The 23,231-nt window shown below is 41.1% G+C and overlaps 2 protein-coding genes across 3 annotated transcripts; one reads left to right on the top strand and one right to left on the bottom strand.

Moving 5' to 3' along the window:
• Positions 1 to 98: 98 nt before the first annotated feature.
• Positions 99 to 22,213, bottom strand: LOC111264332 (glycogen debranching enzyme). 2 transcript variants are annotated; one of them, XM_022840138.2, is made up of 21 exons: positions 21,940 to 22,213; positions 15,339 to 15,423; positions 13,981 to 14,206; positions 13,503 to 13,830; positions 12,929 to 13,147; positions 10,953 to 11,049; positions 10,300 to 10,585; positions 9,909 to 10,057; positions 9,194 to 9,381; positions 8,839 to 9,052; positions 8,345 to 8,498; positions 7,852 to 8,156; positions 7,170 to 7,398; positions 6,537 to 6,781; positions 3,539 to 3,806; positions 2,890 to 3,171; positions 2,572 to 2,797; positions 2,080 to 2,434; positions 1,443 to 1,648; positions 1,133 to 1,300; positions 99 to 813 (listed from the first exon to the last, which is right to left on the bottom strand). In XM_022840138.2, exons 2-21 carry the CDS (start codon positions 15,415 to 15,417, stop codon positions 565 to 567), a joined length of 4,473 nt encoding a protein of 1,490 aa, XP_022695873.1. In that variant the 5' UTR covers positions 15,418 to 15,423; positions 21,940 to 22,213; the 3' UTR covers positions 99 to 564. The 2 variants fall into 2 exon arrangements, with proteins under 2 accessions (XP_022695873.1, XP_022695874.1); XM_022840139.2 differs by having other exon boundaries at positions 8,860 to 9,052.
• LOC111264333 (histone-lysine N-methyltransferase SMYD3) lies at positions 15,985 to 19,900 on the top strand. Its single transcript, XM_022840140.2, has 3 exons — positions 15,985 to 17,348; positions 18,572 to 18,811; positions 19,039 to 19,900. The coding sequence occupies exons 1-3, from the start codon at positions 17,184 to 17,186 to the stop codon at positions 19,849 to 19,851; spliced, it is 1,218 nt and encodes a 405-aa protein (XP_022695875.1). The 5' UTR covers positions 15,985 to 17,183; the 3' UTR covers positions 19,852 to 19,900.
• Positions 22,214 to 23,231: the final 1,018 nt, after the last annotated feature.

Here is a 23,231-nt window from a genome sequence, read left to right as displayed (position 1 = left end):
AAAGGAAAAAAGCGTACAGTGCAGATTGTGTGTATTTCTTATTCGGAGAAAATGTCGCATTATTCAATATAGTAATATAAATAAATATTGCAGTGAAATAAATTTTAGCATTTATTTATATTTTAGCAAAGTTGTCACTTTATTTCAAAGTTGCACTAACGAGTTAAGTGTTATTTACCATACCAGCGAACGAGTAGGGAATAACTAACGTTCTAAGTTAGCAAGCGATACATGCATTCAAAATAGAAATTTCGGGTCGTTATTTAGCTCTCAAGTCCGGGTAAGGACGACATATCGACATGTACTTATTTATTACGTACGCTCTGAGTTTCCACTGGAATTGGCGATACAATAAATACTATAATCACTGACTTACATATTTCGTTCTTTAGGCTCATTAGTGGTTAAATGCTGTTCAAGTCCAGTTAAATAACATAATATTGTAGTTTATCGGGTGATGCGTTTGTTATCACCGAGAATAACAAAATCTAATGCCGGGCAACAGATTGGATAGATGCAGTGTTTGTGCTGATTTAGGTCTATCCATAGACTATTGCTCGACGACTACGCGTTGTGGTACAATTGATAGAGTAGCTCAAGGAGGCAACCGTGACTCCAAGCCTGAATAGGACAAGAGGCATAGCATGCGGCCCCGTTACTGTTCGTAAGCTCAGCAAGACCTCGCCATGGTGACTCTTGGAGGGCACGCCAATGTGCCTGCAGAGTGCGGCGCGCGGAACGACGTGCCTTCTCTACATCGTCAGCAAAGAGCAGTTGTGCGCGGAGGAAGTAACCCATTGGCCACAACCATTCCTGGAATCGTACGAACAGCTGCGTTACAGGTTTTCTGCAGTGTGACTAACTTAGGTAACACTGATTTGTTAACGCCATTTATTCGATGCACTTACTGATTAAAGCTTCTGTCTTTTGGCATAACGCTTATTCTATAGGTTCTCCAGTAATATAGAAAGAGCAATAAATCTTCGTTGAGTACTTACTGTCATCTACCTACGTTGATACTGATCTGGCTCAGTTCTCAGAAAGAAAACTCAGGCGAGTTGCTAAGCTAATCATATGGACTACTAGTGAAAAAGTTCCTGAACGACAGGCTTGTTCGCTGATTTGACCTTACCGGCCCTAGGTGATAGTTGAAACCGGCGGTTGCATCGTTGTTGTCGTAATTTCCATTGTAACTCATATCCCCAGGGTCTAAAGTCTTCATTCCCAAGGGACCCTTTAATAGTCGATCAGCGTTGGCCAAAGCTTTCTGTGCGTGAGCACGATCGAATAATTCGGGAGCCTTAAGATGACAAAATTAATAGTGATTAAATTTACGATTGTTGTGCATGTTAGCATTGAATACGGGAATCGAATGCTTTCCTAAAAAAACCGAAAAAAAAAAATAAGTCTTGTATTATTTCTCTATATAACCGTATACTTACCACAACCATAGCTATGGTGAAGTTGGGTCTAAACTGATAATCAGCCCAAGGTATCCCAGAGCCGACTGTGTCCTTGTAGATACCTCGTCGGTTAATAAGGTCGGCCTGCCTCTCGTAAGGACCTGCGCCTTCTTCAGGAACCCAGAAATGCGGCTCGAAATGTGTCTTGATGCGGCTAGCCCATTCATTAAACGAAGTTAGAGAATCTGCGGGAGCAGAAAATGGTACAAATATATTTCTAGGTACATCGTAACAATTAAATTGACACCCGTCCATCATAGCGTATCTGATTCCTACAAAATGGAGGCAATGAGCAAATAAAGCGTTTGAAAACAAACTGATATTCTAACGCAGTGTATCTAAATCATGGATTTTGGAACATGTGCTTACAAAAGTACTACTACACTATTTTATTTTCCTTCTATTCTTTTTTTGCTTTATATCACACTATTAAGCTGGAGTAGACCTCATCGATGTAACAGTGTGCGAACGGTTCCGGCGCAAGTGGCGCTCAGAAGTACGTGATGGGCAGTTTAGTGGAAGGGCGAACTTCAGTAAACCTATGCCAGTGCATGAAGCACTTTACAATTAGTTGTTCGTAAGAAAGATATAGCAAAGATAGTATACAAATGTGTACCGTCATCATCACGAACACCCCTGTACGGGTAGAGTCCTTTTGCGTTGATGTCGTGGAGCCATTGGACGACCGACATGCAAAGTCCTACTAGTTCAACGGCACTGCCGTCCCTGGGTGACGCAGGTTCACCTTGATTGCGCCCAGGTACGCTACCCATTTTGTCCATCCAAGTACCACAGTTGTGAATGTTTCCACCAAATACGAAGCCTGTATCGTGGTTAATTCCAGCCGTTACGTTAAAGCCTGGATCTTTCATTTGTGAATCAATGCGGCTTCCAGCATTTCTTTCACGGAATGAAATTCCACTCCAGTGTCGTTGCAGCGCCTCTTGCATTACCTCGTGGAGGTCCATCACCTTCAAGCGATACCACCATTTATGTTTATGTATATGATGATGACTATTTTTTAATAAACTCAGACGGACGAATTGGTAATATTGGTTCCGATGCATATAAAAAATGTTAAGATCTTAACTTAGAAGGCTGTACGCACTGCTACATCTGTGCCCTGCGGTTGACTGTCATCCGTTGGATATAGCCGTGAAACGCTGTCATTCAGAATAGCTTCTCCATTAGGTACCCCTATGACGTATTGTTTAATCGATTCTAGCCAGAACCAGACAGCGTCTCGACAATTGTAGCGACTGTTTATGCCTCGATCCAGTAGATTCGGGATGAGGCCGTGACGGAGAGCACCAGCGAAACCGAGAATAATTTGCCTGTTCAAACCCCCCAAAAAACGCACGTATTTTTTAGAATCAACTATCGAGAAATACTTAGTAACTAAGCTTACGAATAGGCGCGAACTAACCTGGCTTCGGCAAACCGTCCGGTCAGGAGAAGCATTCCCCTCAGAGAGATAAACGTATCACGACCCCAGTTTCGCATATATCCTGTCGCAAAGTGAGGAAGACCAGCTGCAAGCGTAGGACACTGCAAGGTCGGACTTCTTGTATGGGCGTCTATCTTATAGGATAACGAAAGATTCAAACGTTTACTTAACGGTGGTAGCGGGGAGTCGTAGATGTAACTTGTGAGAATAACTGAGGCTAGAGCGAGCTCGCGGATGAAGCTGCCGCCACACGTAACAAATCTAAAACACGCACCGTATGTTTGCAAAAGGAACATGTAACATTTATAAATGTAAATACTTTCAGTGACCAAATTTCAGCTAATTCATGGTAAAGCTAATCCCTTCTAGCGTAGATGTCGCTTTCTGTACGCTATGCGATTCGGTGCCTTAAAATCTATGGCCAAGGCCTGTTTCTTGTGAAGAAATAGAAAGTACTTATAAGTACGAAAAACTTTAATTTGATCTGATCAATTGTCTACGACAAACTTTTATAAGTACGTGACGTTCTGAAAGCTTTTTTTATTCCTCCTGTGAATACCGTAATCAGCGTTTGTAGAGAACGACATTACGTGGTAAAAAAATAAAGCAAAACATGTCAGGTACAAACCGGGACATTTTCTGCCACGATGCTTCGAGTAGTTGAGTGAAGAGTGAAGTGATAACGGCATCGAAGTAGCATGGCTTCAGGTAGTGCGGCACCCCTCTAACGGGCTCGAACATCCGACGAAGAAGATCGGCAAATCCATTACAGGATTTAAAAGGTCGTAGGCGAGATATCAGGTAGTCCATTAACCAATCCCCATCACGTACATTCGCACATAATGGATGCCCTAAATCGTTGCGCGGTCGAATATATGCTAGGTGCGTCATCACCCCTAGAAATTTATGAAAAAAAATTATTAGCTGGTTAGGTTCACGGTTGTTCGACCAAAGGGTTCAATATTTTTCTCACTTCTATTCGTTGTTCCGTTAGCAAAGGTGGGCCTACACCTAACTTTTTTGGACTAACCTATTTCTAGTTGTTTTACGGTTAGGAAAAGCTGAATTTCGTTGTTGACAAAGCTCCTATTGGAATCGTGTTACCCCATGGAGATAGGGCTGTGCAGTGCCTGGCTAAGTGAAACGCCTTCGGGTTAGCTTTTAGATCACATAAATGCCTATAAATAAACATCATGATAATAATTAGCCATCGAGAGTATTTTCATGTATGACTCCTTAAGCAATGAAACCTAAAATTTGTCGTTAAGGCAGATTCTGCAGGCAGGAAACTGGCCACTGTTTCTCTAGTGCAAACTTTCTAACCTTCTGTGCACTGTATGCCATAGCTCCAGCTTGACTATTTTTATTTAAGCAAATCATTATTACTGTAATTTTTTTCTTGCTGAGTTCCTCTATGCTATTGCTTCCCTACGCAATAGCAAGTTGGTTTAGTGGATACTGGTACGATATTAAACCGAATTATTAATACAGCAAAGGAAATTAACAGGACTTAAATAATGATGGGTAGGATTGATTTCAAAGCAAAAATGTTACTGCTATCGTGAATGACTAAACGCCTTTTCTGTAAAATTCAAGTTGTTTTTTGTGAAAAGTTGTTATAATTTGGTTAGTCGGGAAGGACTAGGCCAGATAATTTTATCACTAACGTTCACATTAAACACCGCAATGTATACAAAAACCGTATTTACTCAAAAGCTAATTAGAAACTGGATGCTCATTATAATTGACTTGGATTTTCATAGCGGTTAAGTTAACTCGTGAATATTGCCGCAAACCTCAGAAAAAAATATCGAAAAACTTCTTTGCAGTAATCATCAGAATTCCGATTAGGCTCAATTGGATAAATCTGTCTTGCTTAGGCGCCGGATTAATTAGCTTTTCCTGAAGAAACATTCCCAGTATACATAAAAGCCATGTATGACTTCTCCAAGTGTAACCTTCAGGGTCAGGAGAACTGGTGCAGCGTATTGGTCGTCTATGAATGAATATCAGCAAATGGTATACTAAAAAACTTTCGACAATGTTGGCTATCCATGCAACAATGAGCGAATTAGTTACGTTAGGAAATGAGACCACGCAAAATAACAGGTCCCACTGGCGTATCGTGCCTCGGAGCGTGCCTGGAAACAGGGGAAGGCGGGCTTGTCCAACAGCGCCCATTACAGACTGTACGCTGATACTGTAGCTTAACGACCCGTGAGATACTCGGCGGATGAAGTTAAATATTAATACTTGCCCGGCACCACTTGCCAGAAAGATCACGCAACACCAAATTAGATCCTTCAGGTAGGCCGTGAGAAGAAAACTATAAAGGGTAAACGAGAAATCCTGCCGTAAATAAAGGCCTGTGTAGAATAGGTAGCTCAGTCGTGTCCAACCATCGAAAAGAAGCATGGAGCTCTCGAACAAGCTAAGATTTGTCGGCAGATCCGATACTGGGAAGACGCTGTCAAAGGCTAAGTACAAGATCCACCGGTACGAATACACCAGTATACTATAGCATATGGTCATGACTGAAATAGATATCATAAGCACAATGTTGTCGGGCCAACCTGAAAGGCGTTTGTGCTCAGTTATGATTGCAACCATATGAATGGAGCCGGCATGTAGGATAAGGAAGATCAGCGATAGTGGGACTGAAAAAAACAGCGTCGCTGGTACCATTTGCGTTAAGTGCGTCATGAGATGCCAACGTTTTCGTAGGTGTTTATTTTTCATGCTCCAGTGAATGCTCATGAGAAAAAGCCAAACTGATGAAGCAAGGCCGATCGTCCCTGGTGAGAAGCCGAAATATCGTAGCGCTCCGAGGACGACGATTAATGCCAGCAACCACAGATTAATGTGTACCACATAAGCGAAGTACATCGCGACCGAGGTGCCAAAGTACTCTCGCAGACCCTCGATATCAGGCCGTAGGAAAGCTAGTGCCGAAAGTCGAAATCGATGCAACATATGATAGTCGTGTAGGGCAATCAAATCTGGCTGATAAGGTGCGAGCGCCGCCAACACCGGCGTAGAGCGTTCCACAGGCCAGTTAAGTCCCGGTATCTGATCAGTATCTACAATCAAATGGTGATTGAAGAATTCGTATATCAACTCCTGCCGTTCTCCAAGGTTCAGGGGACGGCCGCACGCATTGAGTTCACTTAAACTTCGAATCTCTCGGTACTCTCCTTTTGTGTCTTTGGCAATTAGAAAGTTTCTTCGTAAGATGCCGTCAAGCAAACTATCGTCGGCAACCAACGTACAGATCTTAAGATCCAGTCCCTGCACAACACGACCGTTGCTGAGCTGGAACCAAAAGGTCCGAAAACCAGCTGTGCATATTTTTTCGTGAAGCCATTGAATTGTTTCATAGGGTAAGTTGACTAAAGTTAGGAGGACATCGGTGGGTGTTGAGTCCGTCAATGGAAGACATTCTTTTGTGGATCTTAACTGATCCAATCTGTCACCTAGAGGTTGCATTTACAACTTCGTTATTTCATGTTTCAACTACGGCGCACGCATTTGTTTTCTCGGCTGAGAACACTTTCGTGCTTTTCTATGAGGATAATTTTTTCGGTAACTTTTTTCGACTATAACACTACAATTCAACTATGTTTTACCTTGTAGACCGCAGTACAGCATCGGTCCAACATCGTTCAACACATAGGCACCGATGCCAAAACCGTCGGATTGCTCCTCCCTATCACAGTGGAACAAAATTCTGTTGATGTCATCCAAGTCGAGAGTTTCCACTGTTGCCTTCACGTCAGCCGGAACATCGACGGGGTGCTTGAAGTAGCCAAATGGGCGGAGCATTGATCTAGCAGCCTCCATACTCGACCGGGACGCCGGTCCAACACAGATTCTGCAGTTAAATGCAATTGATAGTAAATATTTGAAGCCTTCAATCAAACCGCCAATGATCTAGGGCCACAATAAATTATAAGGTCATTACGAGGCATTTTTGCTTATTACTCGCAAAGAAACACTTAGCATAGAGTATATGTTGAAGCGAATATATAATAAAGCGAACAACTTTTGTAACGCGACTCAATTATTTCGTGTAAAACTCGAATTATTAAGTAATAATACTCTAATTGGCCTACCGCTAAGTAGCCGGCGCCTGGTGCAAAACAAAATTTGTCCACGTTCGGCCTCATGTCTGCACCTATGGGTCATATCATTATTATTGTTAAATAAACACGTCATTGCCGCATCATACGAATTGCGTGACTGGAGCTACTCCAACTAACCTAAAAGCGATCACCGATCCCGGCGTTAAGTTTGTGAAGTTCACTTCGCAGCTTTCCGAATCAACTTCTGAAATGTTCACCATAAAACTTTCCGATACAGGGAAATTGTTCCTTATTTCGAGTTTGAAGTCCGTGAGGCCATTTATTATTTTTGGATCCTTGGTGAACACGTTCGTGGAAGACGAATCCTTCATTATCTTGGCTTGCAAAATGACCTCTTGAATTTTTCCTGAGAAAATAAACTATACAAGTTACATGAATACCAACATGCCCAAAGGTTTACAAGTTACCTAGTGCGGCTACGTTCCACTACGGCGGTATGAAAAACAACCAAGAATTAGTATAGCCTAAGAAAAAAGAATCTATGTCGAAACACCAGTTTTTAAAGTAAAATGTCAGCTTAATCTACTTGTTTTTTTTTTTTTTCGGAAACGTCATTCCATCAAAAGAGTTACATGGTATAAATCATTTGGGCTAAACTAGCAAATTACTCATATAGTACAAGAGCTTATTTGAAAGCGATAAATACGCAGCTGATAATTAGTCACCCCAATATTAGTTGGATTAGTTTTTTTACTTTATGGTGACAGCCCTGTGAATTGCAGGTTACCTAGATTGACTAAGGACACCATTATTTTGTGACTCATATAGTGCTAGTTAGTTTTCCGGCAGCAGAGCCTACCGGGTATTCTAAGCGATCTCAGGTAGGATGCTTCGTTCGGGTTCTTCGGCCACTGGAAAGCCGTACGAGATACAAGTATCACAGAGTCATCGGTATGTGGACAGCGACGCGTTACTGCCACCGTGTTGTAATCTAGCTGATCGACGTAAACCTCGACGAAGTCTTCGATAGCAAGTCGATAATGCATTTCATTAAGTAGTCTTTTCGCCGCAATGATGCCCGCTTCGGGTGGTAGTTGAGAAAATCCTGCGAATTCTCTCGCTTCAGATACTACATGTATATGGTGTGGGACGAGTTCATCATACCTGTTTAGAACACGATTGAAGTTCCTCACGTTAAATTGTGCAGATTCGATTCCACCGTGAAGTGTATCCAAATATAGGTCGGGTTAGATACTGTACACACGGTTTGAAGGCCATGTTAGCTAGCCCTGGACGACGAAGCCTTTCATATACTGGAATTAATTGCATGGATTGTTAAGACAGTTACATACCCACGACTGCTACCCGTAGCGCACGATGCCATCGAAACAAGGGCAGCGCTGGGCAAGAAGTCGTAGACGCTGCGTTTTTCGTACGGCGACGGGTTATCATGCGTCATATCGATCAAAATAGCGTGGACAACTGATGGCATTAGGGGGGCCACACCTGGAAGGGATTGTTATTATTATTATGTATTATTTTCTACGGCCTGAGACTTATCAGAATTAGTATTTCAGTAAAATACTCCTACCGAGCTTTGGTGATTATTAATAAGACACGATATAGATTAGGATAATATAAGCAAACATAAAAATGAGTGATATTGCCTGTGACCTTAGACGTATTGGTGTTACCAAAACAAATAAATTACTCGTCACCTAAAGACCCTAATATATTAACTTCATTATTGTGCGATTGACCTCATGTTAATCAATAATGATTTAGATATCAATCTCTTTATCCGAATAGTTTTAGAGATTAGGCTGAATCTGAGGTTAGACGTTACCCTCGGCGTGAAAGAAACTACCAACGGGAATTCCTCCAAAACGGTGAACGAGTCTGCCTAGTTCATGAGAATTATGCGCCTGAAGTGCCTCTCTGATGAGGGCATTGATGCCGAGCCGATTGACAAAAATATTGTCGAGCGCTTCAGACGATGTAAACAATTCGGCAATCACGTAGAGGTTACTGCGCACTGCACGAGCCTCGTCTAGCAGGTACTAACAAAACCAAAGCAAACACAGGAAGTCACACACATATATAGTTGAGCTAGGATTAGCCTGCATCTGAATATCCATCCTTTTTCTCTACGTAGTTACAAACCCTAATACCGTTTTCCCTCACTATTTAGAAAAACTTACTTCGGCCACATGTATAGGCGTACTGTGACAGTTATCCAACCGAAGTCCGTGAAACAGCTCTGCACTTTTTCTTACGTACTCCGCCATATACTTCCATAGGAAGGGGCAGTCTTCAGGCTTCTCACCATATCGAAGTTTGCAACTATCGCCCCAAGCGATCAGCTCACGACGGAGATATACCATTGATCCTAATAGATTCCAGGGGGAATTTGAATTAAGTAAATAAAGTAAAAAAAACAAACAACAGTTTCAACAGAACCTGATCCTTGTTACACTCAAATTAATAACATTTTTTAAGCGACCCAGAAAAGCAGACTTTTAGATGTGCGTGTGTACGTTATCCTCATATTGAAACAGCTGCGACCATAGTGTTGCTTTCCCAAACTCAGTTCCTATGCAAGTTAATACAGCAAAAAGGCATAATAAAGCAGAATATTAACAGGGACAAATGAGGACCCTACTAATGCGTCATTGTATTCGGTTTTATCTAGGCAACATATTGAAACTTGCCTGCAGTAATAAGAAGACAGAAATTGAAATGTTTGCGTAGCTTATTACATATCATCCTGATATGGATCTGAGACACCGCTTGGGGTATTAGAGGCAGCTAAAAATGATCTAGTAATAATATAGCTACATATTTTTTCTCCACACGGCTACCACGAGCACTTAAAGTTGTTATGTACATTGCATCTGTTAATTACACTTTTCCTACCTTCCAGCGCAAAGTTCCTTAAAGGATTGTCACCCATCACCCATCCATTGTGAGCCATAATATACCGGCCGCGCTCATCATTAAACATAGCCTCCATTTCTGCGGAAGTTATTTGATCGGCCAGTTCATCATGATTGGGAAGAAAATACCTGGAAAGCAAGTTGCAAATCCATCTCTAATAGCAGTATAAATTTAAGGTAGTTGTTGCTATAATATGAATAATTTTACACGTCACGTACGTTCATTAAAGGCGTTGGAACGCCCTGAAAATTATAGCTCCGCCACATTTAGAGCATTCATGATTACAGTAGCTTCGAAGCAACTACCACGAGGTACCTACAAACCAAAACGTTCAACAACGTGGTGTAACTTATCAATATTCTTTACCAACCTCACAGTGAGTAGGTCCTGCTCAGTGATTTCATGTTTTTTCGGCCCCCAATTATCGACTTTGTGGTAGCGTAGACCCTTGATCACGTTTTCGGCGGCATTGCGAAGGTGTTCTTCGGTGTTATGGCACTCACGGGCATTGAACGAGGCGAGGTGGTCACGAAATTGATTACTGGAATGGAAAATCTTTCTTGCTTGTACAACATCGCATGTCGTTCCAAAACGCGTATAGTTGTACTTCATTTTCAACGATTCTTGTGAGTCTGATAGGGTCGTGGCAGGTGTCGCTAAGGCAACAAAATAAAAACCTAGTTACTAGCAATGTCATTTACGGTATACATAGATTATGAATTGAAGAAAAAAAAAACAAAATGAAGATCCCAGCCGTTGTATTGTCATTTGCTTTACTGTAGTCAACAAATGAAAAAAAAAAAAAAGACAGACCACCTTGTAATCCAATTACGATTGACTTCTGGCAATACTATTTCAACTAGCCACTGGGGTATTTTCTCCAAAAGAACTGCATAGGCCTTAATACCGCACGTCTTGGGCCGTAGCCACAGCCCCTAGGTTGAAATTTTTCAGAGCACACAAGCTGAATTAAGCTGGGTTAGCATTGAGATTATATACTACACGCACATATTATATTCTCACCTTCAAACTCCTTCACCAGCTTATCGATATCACATATATAGAATTCGTGTAGCTTGAGCCTCGGAAGGATGTCGGCAACAATCTTTCTTCGAACTGCCTAAAGATACAGGATAACAAACTTGTCTTCATAAATTTGTAAATCCTGTAAGATGTATTTAGTTTCGTAAAACGAGTGTAAGCGCTGGTGAAATTTGCACAAACCATATCAGAGACAAACAAGGTAGCATGCTTTCAATATATATATATTATATTATACCTTAAAAAATACCAATGCGATGTCATAAGTAAGGCGAACGCTGTTCGTTGTACAATAAATAGCACAGGGAAAAGTACAGAGTTGTGTGCAGATGTTATTCTATCCATCTGCACACAGCATCGTTTCTCCCGTCGCCTACGGAGTTCCCAATAATTACTACACTGGACCGCTTGAAGGCAATAAAAAATTTTCCCGCGTAAGATGACCAGTCACCGGTGTAAAGTTCTACTTGTCCTTCCATATTTAGGTTATAATGTAACCCTTTCCAGTGTCTGTACGGTCTAGCTTTTGCCGGTCGCAGCACAAACACTGCCATCGTTATAACTTGGAAAATAGATTCCCCGTAAGCGTCCAGCTTTTCAGGAATCATAATTCGTTACAGCGTGAGGTACAAGCAAGAAGCAAAATGAACTCTAGTATAATGTCGTTTCTTCGATTGTTCGATTTGGGTTGTCAAAAAATATCCTTTCAACTGTTTTCTGCGATGACGTTATCCCCGAAATTCTTCTATGAAATCATCGTTTCTCGACGGGAGGGAAACGGACGATATGGAAAAAGTGGAGCAATGAGAGTGGAAGAGAATGTCAAATGAAGCAAACCAGGGTGAATCCTTTGTGGTCTCAGTGACGAATACGATACCTGTACTGTTTACCGCGACTGGCTTGTAGTGACGTGTGTGTAGGTGTACCACCTCTGTATTGACAATAAGCAATACAATTACCTGCTACATGTCCTAACAGGTAAAAGTGAGCTTGACAAGGACAGTTAGGCATCTGCGGCAAATGCACGCGCTATAATATACACATCAGATACATGAACCTATGTGGATACAAAATTTTGTTCACGCCGTCGGCATTTTCGAAATGCTACTCCACAAAGGCGTCGCACCTTAAAGCCCAGTGACGCGTTTAACAGACGGCTATCGACCCAACAAACACTGTGTTCATTATTCAGAGCATCTTGGTACGCATTGTTAGCCACACTTCCATAAAGGGACGATAGCTGCTTTTAAAAGCGTCTTTTAAGATAGTGTACTTATCAATCGTTTGTTTGTACCAGAGACATTTGCAAGCTATGCGATATGGTCGACCAAAAAAACACAGCGGAAGGTAACAATTTTACCACAGCATGTGAAACAGAGCAACTATGAGGCAGAAAGTTTGCACATAGAAGATTTATTAACTTAGCAACTGCGGCTCTTACAAACGGATTTTTATTTCAAAGGAATTACAGCCTTAAATATTGCATGATTCGCACGAAGTGGAACACAATCTGCACAACGGAAACGTATTACCCTCTAGGCAAGAATTTGGCGCCATGCTCAAAGAAATAACAGCCGCATAACCGCTTTTTTATAGCAATACTAGTAACAACAGTGCAAAACCCTATAACTCTACAATAACCCTAACAGAGTGTTTCGTTATTGATATATATTCGCGTATATCTAAAAAAATACAAACGCCAAGAGTAACAACAAATTACATTATTCAAACGATTGGGTTGTTTAGTACGATAGTAGTTAACTTGCGATTCGAAATACTCAACAGCCGTGGCAAAATATCTGTGTTCATATTTTAGTAGTATTATGTCCAGCCCACAGCAACAACAGAATGCCCCTTAAGACAACCATCTCGTAGATCATGTATACATTGTGTAACCAAGCCCTACCCTTTAACTTGATTATTTGTCTTATGTAAACCGAAATTGCAATTTTTCTTACCTCGAGGTGTTGTTCTTCAGTGATTCTAAGTGGGATTCCAGCGGCGGTCATCTTACCAAGCATTGCTTGCCTGGATAACAGATAGAGTTCTTGATCAAGCAGCATTGCCGGGCGAAGGTGAGGAGAGTTCTCGGCGTTAAACGAACATTCAGGATGTTCTCGTAGCCACGGTGTCTCATTTGCCGTATGGTTTAAGACAATGTCCGTTAAAGAGAGTAACTACTCGACATTAATAGTAGAATAAGTATGCTTTAATATTTTATGTAACAATCCGTTAATAAATGATATGAGGTAGATTTGTAAATTAAATCTAAAGCTATAATGTTGATAAGATCACCACGGGAGGTTGCAGAAAGGAACCCTCATTCCGCGCATGCGCGATTGTAAGGTGTGGGTATTTCTTCATGCGCTGAAATTTTTTTTAAGGATGATAAAGGACGAGTCTACTACGTCTTATATCTATGGGGTTTTCCAGAAGACTGACATAAAGCAGTTCAGACCTGAGAACAGGCTCGAAATACATCCCAATGATCTGAAGCGGAAACTTAAACTGTTTGGAAATCCGGGCACTTACGTTGTACTTGTTTTCCATGAGTTTTAGAAACGCTTTGATGTCGTCAAACGTATTTGAGTCACTGCCTGACGGAGTAAAGGTGTCGTTTAGTGCCATATGATTTCTGAGGGAGTATGCCGAGTTAGAGCCACCTAAAGCTTGAACTGGCGTAAAATGTACCATGTTATAACCGGAAGAGGCAGCTACTTTGATTTTGTCCTCCCATGTGTTCAAGGGTCCTAAACATTTGGAAAGCACGGTCTGACATTGGATGGCGTCGAGTGGCAGGGTTTTTCCCTGAAGGGTTAGTACGGGATCAACTAAAAGGTATCCACTGCCATTTTCTTCCCTGCAAAATAAAATTCTTCTTTAGACGCATCGATTTCCCAACTGGGAGCTGTCGTTGAACTTTGTCGTATGTGTATTTATGGTTTCAAAATCTGCTGTTCCCCTTCAAGCATAATATCATTGCAACGTGTAGTTGTCTTTTTCGTCTTACCTGTTGTCGTCGATGGTGAAATAAAACCTAAAACTTCCCGACATGGCAAAGTGGCAGTCGGAATAGGCATTGCTCCCGTCGGCGTAGTCGGCAAAATGATACTTCCATTTAAGTGGTCGGTAACAGTCTCGCTTAAACGCGATTTCCGGACTTGAAGGACAATTTATAAACAACGCCACATCATGACCGTATAGCGAAGGTCCCAATTCGAAGCGTACGGTGGTATCTGAGGAAATGCGTTCAACAAGCACGTACTGGGAAGTGTAACAGACGCATGGTATCTCATACATTTTAATTGTAGCATTATCTATATTTTAGACAAATACGTGCTAATGTCGACTGAAACGTTATATTAAAAAAATCCGGACTGGTACTGTGTATTTTTTAAGCAGAATGTGTCGTTCTCGTACATAATAATCCTTTTTACCGTCGAAACTGAGCTTATCGGTTTCGAATGAACAGGCATATATGAACCATAAATAAAGTTGAGCTTCTCTAAAACACTTTTGAAAATAAATAAATATATATGAACGAAAACTCTATGTTGAACCTGGTAAATGCAGTCTCTACCATAATCTCTAGCTTAACTAATCAGACTCAACGTAAAACCTGCGTATAACGGGTGCGAGTTTCTTTCTACAGAACTTTAGCTGTAAAGAGGCTAGAGTTGAGCTAATGAGAATGAATACAAATACTTTTTTCGCTATGTCTGATACGAAACATTAGCAATAGATAGGTACCTTCTACACGTGCGTATGCGTAGTTCCGTAAAAAAAAATTAAAATTAACAAGCGAATAGCACGAGGTAAAGCCATAGTAAATTTTAAAAAACTATAAAGGGGATATTTATTATTTTTAGCATTTTCGGGTCTGTTCTAATAAAGCAAATGATGAAAAATATTTACACGGATGGTATATAGTGTAATACGAACGGCGCAGTTCAAACCGGCCGAAAACAGCTGTACTGGCCTAAGCTAGACGTCCTGACTGTGTATTAGAACGTATATTTAAAAACGAAAGACCCATCGAAAGTTATCCGTGAATACTTTTCCAACTTATTTACGTCTACGTTCACATACGAACAAACGGTTTGTTTCGTTTTGGGCCAGCCGCGTCATAAGATGTCTAATAGCGGTGTCGGACGTAAAACTCTTAGGCATTAATAAGTCAGATAGATGATTACCTGCTTACCCAACACAGCTCTGAATACGTTTCAACGGCCCTTGTCTGGGGGCTTTTAATGACAATATGGATTCGATGTCACTGTTAACAGAGAAAACTTTTAACAGAGAAAAATATTTACGTCTCATTAGATGACGGTAATTTTAATGGCATGTGATGAATGTAAAAACCAATACCTCTAGGAACCTTGTAAATTTCAGATTCACATTTTCTGCCAAACTCCAGACGGAAGACCAACAACTCGATGTGCAACATGCTCTTCTGAAAAAATGACAAGATAGTAAAATATCTTATATTCCATGGGAAATATGTGTAAATAAATGCTTTACATTTAAGACCGATACAAAAAATCTGTTTGTTTTTTGTGCTTCTTATCGCTATGTGCCTTCCCACATGCTACCCCATGGATTTTCTATACGTGTAATGGCCAAAATCGACTTACTCATCATCCTAAAGTATAGCCTGAAATCTTTGATAAGCTTTTCAATATCAAGGCAGTACTGCTATATCATTGCCTCAATCAGCAAAGCGCAAATGTTTTGCGGATTCTTTTTTCAGAGTCTTGACCTATTTATATTAAAGGAAATAATTATATTGTATGTTAGTCGGTTGATCACTAACCTAAAACTATATAGTATACCGTAGTCGTAATAATAATAATAATTATACTGATGATGATTAATATTCGATTATCTAATATCACTTTCGATAGTTTATATACAGGTGGAATGTCTTGTGCGTTTCCCGGATTTACCTCTTATTTCCAGTGCAGCTTACTCGAAACTCAATCTTGCATTGTACGTTATACCTAACTTAACCACATATCGCTTAAAGGTTAATCTTATAGGGGCTTTGACGCACATGGTCCTAAAAAACAGGACAATGGTGACGGCATGACATTCTTTATTAACGCCTTTTAATGCACAAACCATCGCCCTTCCCCCTTTCATAAAAAATTTTAGTTGGGGGGGCAACTTAGTTCCTGCCTATTACAACTCCAGGTTTACGTGTAAATTTATCTTACAGGTTTCATTATAACCATTATATATATATATATTATTATTAGTAATTCATATTCAACATTTTGCTTTTTTCGAACGTTGCCAGCCGTTTTGCTCTGTATTGCGCGTCGCCAGTTTACCTTAACTATTGTTACTGCTGCTATCATTTACCGTTATGCATGCAAGTTAAGAGGTTAATGGTCAGATCTGTGTACCAGTCGAGATCGCCTTCCTGTCCTGCTCTTTGCACAAAGATGCTATCTTTATTGGTGAAGCCATCATTTGAGAACGTTGCCTACTGCTACTTTTCTTTCTGTTCTTTTGTGTATCGGCCATACAAGAAGTAGTGTTCTGAGGGCAATTGAAGTGTCAACTGATTGCTCTGGGGCGGCTGGTGGCACTTACGTCAGAGCTTAAAAATAAAAGCCCTCGGTGAAGCCGAACATTGTTGTATATCTAAACTGTCGTGGTGTTGCGATACCTATTCTGCCGTACGTTGATGCGCTTCAGGTCTTCATAAGCTTTGAAACAACGATCGTGCAGTGAGATTGTTCGCATAGTTAGGTTAGAGCGAGACGCCAGGCTCACGGTCTAGGCTATTAGGTTTCGGTTAAGGCATCACCTATAGTCGCTTATCCACCATCTGAGCGCGGCTCTATTGGACACGTACCAAGCATTGCAACGCCCGCTTCCATCGCGTTGCTACGCCGCTTTTCTTGCTAAAATAAATTACACTTTAGCGAGGATGCATCAGAAAGGGTGGCCAGGCGTCTCTCGATGGCAAAAGAACTGACGGCCTCGCCTATAAACAACACAGCAAGTGCACTCAGATGTATAATCTAAATTAGCTACCGGTTGAGAGTCAATAGCGCAACGTTCAATCGAACCGTGTACTTGGAATCTGAAACGGCGGGCAAGCAAATTACTCCAGTGAACGTGTGACCGAGCGCTCGTAAGCTAATTTCCAGTGAGGAAACTTGAAGTCTAGCGAAGTGCGGCGGCTTGGGGACACGATCAGATATGAAGTTTCTAGCCGGCCAAATTATTCTTCGCAGCGCGCCTTTCGGAGCCGCCCTTGATATCGACTTTTTGGAACGGGCGTGTTCGTATTGTTTAACATGCAAGCCCAAATTGAGCCGTTGCATTGAATGTACTGTTGTCCACTATTGCAGTGACAAATGTCAGGTGATACTTCCATCCGATTCTCACAGTTCAACATAATAATCTGTTGAAGCTATAATGTAAACATATTATTGGTGATCGAAATCGTGATGTAAAAAGATACGTTTATACGTGACGCGTATACGTTTTGAAATAGATGATGGGCCAGTTACGTAGCTCGCACTAGTTTTTACCTAGTAGTCGACTACAGAGCGAGTTCATATTAAGATGCATAGGTAAAAATATGGAAAAATGTTTTTTTCTCATGTTATCAATAAGTTCCATACCTTTATATTAGTAAAAATTATTTTCCGAGTAGCGTTCTATTTCGAATAATTTTTATAGGTGTTGGCTATAATCTCTTGTTCTGATATGAGCATGCAACGTACTGCGTTCTATATCGTGTCACTTGCGTTACCGATGTGTAGTGCTGCTTTATCTCAAGCCGTCTTTTTATAATCAAAAATATGATAATCGCTTTATATACTGTTATATATATATATATATATATATATATATATGTATATATATATCTAGGTAACCGCAGCCTGTTGCGAGGACATAATACGGCTGCCAGCCCTGAGATCTTCGGCAATGAATACCCTGGCTCTATAATCGTAAATAAAGAACGTTTTGCTTATGTAATTACTCCACACCGCAGTGATGATCGACTACGTATACAATCAGTGACAAAACCAGCGAAAAAACATATGGTTTTACTGGCGGTAATGTGCAAGATGTAAGGCCGGTAAGGTAAAGGTGCCAGGTTGAGAAGTTCGAGGTTTTTTTTAAAGCATTGTTCCTTGTTCTGCCACCTTCATTCGCGTATTATTTAAAGCGATCAGCCAGATACTCAACAAGTTCTTACGAGGCCTTTAACGGTGCACGATACATAATTTTTTGCGGCCAAATTCAATAAGAATTACGTTACTATGCAGATTAGACCTAGATGCATGAGCTAAACTCACACCCAGTTTTGCCCGAAAGTGTTTGACAACTACGACACACAACGGCAAGTTATGCCATTTGTAGACATAAAACTAATATGTATCCTATAGTAAATGCTAAGCCCCCGGACTAAACTATTGGATTTGAGATCGGCTCGATACCTTAAAACTGAGTGAGTCCACATCTGGAGATGCATCTAGATTTTATATTGGGTAATAGGTTATTTTACTGATAGTTGGCGTATTCTATAATTTTTCATCTTGGCCGTCACTCATTTTGAAATACACTGCTTTTCTTAGGATGCCGACGCTGTTGATCATCGCATTGAGTGCGATGCGCTCCGTCGCGTCGCACCATGGGTTCCTACATCGGAAATTCGACTGTTGTGTCGAGTCTGGACGCGGAGCCGTCGCGAAACAACTGCACCGTCTCAAGAAGTGGTCCTTGGAAGGACCCGGACGTTTGTCGGCCTTATGACACACCGCGAATCAAGGGCTCTTGAGTTTATGCAGAACGTCTTTAAGGAGATTGGAAGTCAAGTACGCATTTCTCTGTTCCTCGCGCTGTTCGAGCTTGGAGATACTTATCCGCATGAGAACATAACATCCGCCTTCATGTACCATTTAGAAAAGCTTTAAAGTATTAGCGAGTTTTTAACATTTCACTATAGCAAGAATGAATCGACCAATCGGAGAAGAAGTATATGGCAATTCTTTGTGCGGCATTTATGCTGCCATGAATTTTAATCTTAGCTTATCCACTGCAGGTCAATCGATTTCTATGCGAGAGAGATCAGCCTGATGAAGAATCCCTTCTAACAGTGTTTCTGAAACTGGATATCAACTCCCACAAAATCATGTCCTGGGACGGGACTATAGGCTGCGCACTCTTTTTAGGAGGCTCTGTCTTCAACCACGCGTGTGCGCCTGACCATCGAATCGCCTACTATTTTGATGGAGGTCACTTCGTTATTAAGGCTATGGAAAATCTAGAAGTGAACAGTCCTGAAGATATAAACATTAGCTATGTTCCTTCCACCTTGCCAAGAGAACTTCGAAGGATTCAGCTGAAGGAAAAGTATTTTTTTGATTGCGCTTGTCGACGTTGTCTTGGCCAGGAGGTTGTCGTCAGCGAGGCCAGTGAGAAGCTCGTCAAGGAAGCTCAACAGCTTCGAGCACGACCTGACACAAAGCAGAAGCTCATTGAAATAAAGGAGTTCCTGGCATCTCCCAGTATAGCATCACTTGCTAACAACGATTACACAAAGCTCGTTGTTACAGTAGGACTCTTCGGCTTGTATGGAACACTCGAGATGCCCGTAGACGCAGTCAGGATTGGGGAACAGCTAACGAGAACGTACCGAAAGATGGATATCGCCGCAGTTGATCATTTGTACCTCATCTGTCAGATGTTCACTGCTGCACTGAATGCCGGCTGGTTCGACAAGCGGAATCCGAATCATTCAAAATTTCTACGGCTACTTAACCAAGCCCATGCAGATTCTCAGAAAATTTTCGGGCCTGGTCATTACCACTCGAAGCTGATTGCATCTATTTATGACCGCTTAGGTATGAAATAATCGCGCAAATAAATATCGGATCTATTTTTCTTGGCTCCGATAAACCCTACAGTGTTAAATTATGTATTTATTTGTACGTAAAAAAAAAGCGTCGCGTAGTGTCTTTCGGCGATCAAATCGACGTCAATTATTAAGCAAATAATTCCGTTTTGCGATTCTATAGCAAATGTTGTAAGGGGTACAGCTCGCTAAATGTAGCCCAGGACACGCAAGGCGTGCATATTGGCTGGCCTTATGATAAAATTAATCCTCAATTATTTCAGAATAGGAACGGACTACTGTCATTCTATATACCTGACGTAATGATAGTATTAGCCGCTACGCGTCGTTACTTCGAAGGATAGCGCATAAAATAACGAGGTACCGTTTTTGATATAATTTATGAAAAATTTATGCTGAGGGTGCATCTAATACGTGTAACAACAATTACGTAAACAGCTGCCACTACGGCCAAGATTTCCGAATGTACTTGCCGAATGATGCCAGTTGCAACATATTTCACTAGCTTTCTCTGCAAATATGGTTGCTTACAATCGTAAGCCAGTCTATTCTAATCATTGTGCACAATAGAACAAATAGCAAGATGTACTAGTAAGTTTTTGGTACCCCTGCCAACAGTTCGCAAATCGCCTAAGAAACGTTCCCTGTAAACTTTTCCCCATTGCAGGTGAAAAAGTGAAACATATAAAACAATAAGTTCAGAATTGAAGTTAATCGAATGAATTGAACGATATCACAAGATCATTCTCTCTTCTTGGGAATTGAGGCAACCATTGGGAAAGTAGATTTTTACGTGGGAACTCTCACTTCTTCCAATTCTACTTCCGATTAGTTGTACCAGTCATAGCAACAAAGAGAAAGATGTACTTTTCAGTAATATCGACTTTACCCTTTATTAAGTCCTTAGGTCAATAGGCATCACCACAGTGAGTAATGTACACATGTAAAGGACACGAGTTTCAAAAGGCGCAAAGGTTTGTATATTAATGTTTAATGTTTGGAATTACCATTATTGTCCATTAAGTGATCTATTTGATATCGTTGTCATACATCAATCGAAAGTAATTCCGCTCGGCAACGGACATAATCACTTGTCAGTATCGTTTCCACTGCAGGTGAGGGCGAATGACCCCAACAGCTGATCGGTCGAGCTAGATTAAATGTAATCACTTAGTATCGATATGATCGTGCATCAAGCAGCAGTGATTCTAAGTAAACTTCCGTAAGTAAACACGTAACGAAGGCCGCTGGGACGCTTTCCATAGACAGCGCGAGAAACGAGGTAGTCCATTGGCGGGTGGCCATGCCCCTGTAAAAGGTCGATGGAAAACACCTTGCCTATTTGCCGAGCATGCAAAGCTAATGATATTTTAAAGAGCTGAAAATCTTCTTGAAACGCTCAACCTCACTCTTTTATTTAGAACTTCAAAACTGAATGACAAACAAGTACAAGTTACGCAACTTTTCAAATCACAGATTAAAAACAAGGAAACTTTGTCACCTGTTAAAAAAAATCCATTGGACATTCTTCATATTCATAATGCATTTATCGGCTTCTAATTGAAATTAGGGGATTCTTCTTTGATTAGTCGATGAATGTTGCACGGTAGAACCATACTTACTACAAATATTTACCAGTTATATGGTGAACTGTACGCAAATCGTAGCTATCTAATCAATCAGCTGGGGCATATCAATTCGAAGTTTCTGGCCAAATTGCTTTTCTATTAATGAAAGGTCTTTCAGAACTATCCTTGGTTACCCATCACATCTCATGAACATTGACAAAAACTCATAAAAGCTTACACGACGAAGACGTACGTAGTACATCACAGTCTGACAAAATACGACCCAAAAAATGTCCGCCTTTAGAACAACTAGATTATTAGATAGACGCGTAAATAACACACGTTTGACAGATATCGGCTACATTCCCTTCACGAACACATCAGTGACCGCAGCGTTTTGCGTGGGTTTCAAGTAAATTTCTCTTTTTCGTCAAACCTGATAATGCTACGTATATTTTATCCAAAGTCATTTCTATCCTTCTGGGGGATTTATCTACGAGAAGGCCGATGCCGCACAAACCTTGTCGAACCGCCGGTTGCCACCGGGATCACGCTTTGTCGACTCGTTAAGTTTTTCACTCGAACCGCTGTTTTAAACACCGATTGCGATGTCAATTAAATCTTCTTGATTTAGTCCAAAGTGTCTGCTTGTTCCCGCGCAAATGAAAAAATTGCAGTTCAACTTAATTGCACTCGCTGACTAGTGTCGTCCTCTACGACGATGCCTGTCCGTTTGTTTCTCTTGTCAACAAACCCTTCGTATCGCCCTCGGGCTCAGCTGCCCTCTCCCCCCCGTCGAGGCTGCTTGGCTCTATGCTGGCTCAACCACTACCACTCGCATGAACAGTGCCACATCATACAGGAGTGGCAATTGGTAAACGCCCTTCCCCATTGCGTGACCGATAGCCATCACGTATACCAAGACCCATACAGGGCAAGCGGTGTCAATAGTACCAACTCTGTTCCGTTCTCGAAAAACTCGGTCTGAGAGCGGTAATCTTGTTAATATCCAAAGATGGTACTCATAGGAAGAAGTGTTTTTTTCTTTTTTTTTTTTTTTTTTTTAGTTTTATCAAGCTAATCTAAGTGGCAAAACAACAGTTGCTTTCAGGCAAGAAGGCAATGCAATTGTATGGTCTAGCGTCTGCACTTCGAAATTACGCTCTCTGGCTGCCAGTCTATATGTCTGTCGCTAACTGTCAGTGGGAACTTGATGCATTCGAGTCCGTTATTCAAAAGAAGTATTCACTTATCCTACAACAGGCGCATACGTGAACAGACAATAGATTCAAAGCAAATGTGAGCGAAAAACAAAAACGGGTAATGAGAATACGCAATTCAGGTCATACTGAGGTCATTTTCGTATAGGTCCCTGTGAGCCTATCTGAAACCCTATGTCGTGCCGTTATTTATGTATGCAATCAATACATGGACCTCAAGTTAAAAACTTGCCAACCGGGAGAAATGCACCGAACGTTCACCTAAGTTCGTCTACATCGTTCCGCAAACTTGCAGGGCAAACAAATTCACGTTTCGCTACGTTTCTGAAATAGATAAATATTTGTATGAGCAGAGGAACAAATGGTGTGGCATTCATTGTCGTAGTACGCAGCGTTGATTCCAACAAAATCTGCTAGCGTACATTTGTATGCACCTATAGCAAGCCGTCGGATGAAAACAAATAATAGTTTACATTTTCAAAGATCAAACGACAGGCTAAGAGTTTCAATAAAAGGTGGAGCTGGGAATTTCTATTATTTTATGTACTTGCCTGACCTTTCGTTGCGGCGGAATTTATTTCGTGGTTACAAT

Source organism: Varroa jacobsoni, unplaced genomic scaffold (assembly GCF_002532875.2).
Source record: "Varroa jacobsoni isolate VJ856 unplaced genomic scaffold, vjacob_1.0 scaffold_847, whole genome shotgun sequence".
NCBI lineage: Eukaryota > Metazoa > Arthropoda > Arachnida > Mesostigmata > Varroidae > Varroa > Varroa jacobsoni.
The sequence above is the reverse complement of the archived record's forward strand: the minus strand, read 5'-3'. Positions and strand labels throughout refer to the sequence as shown.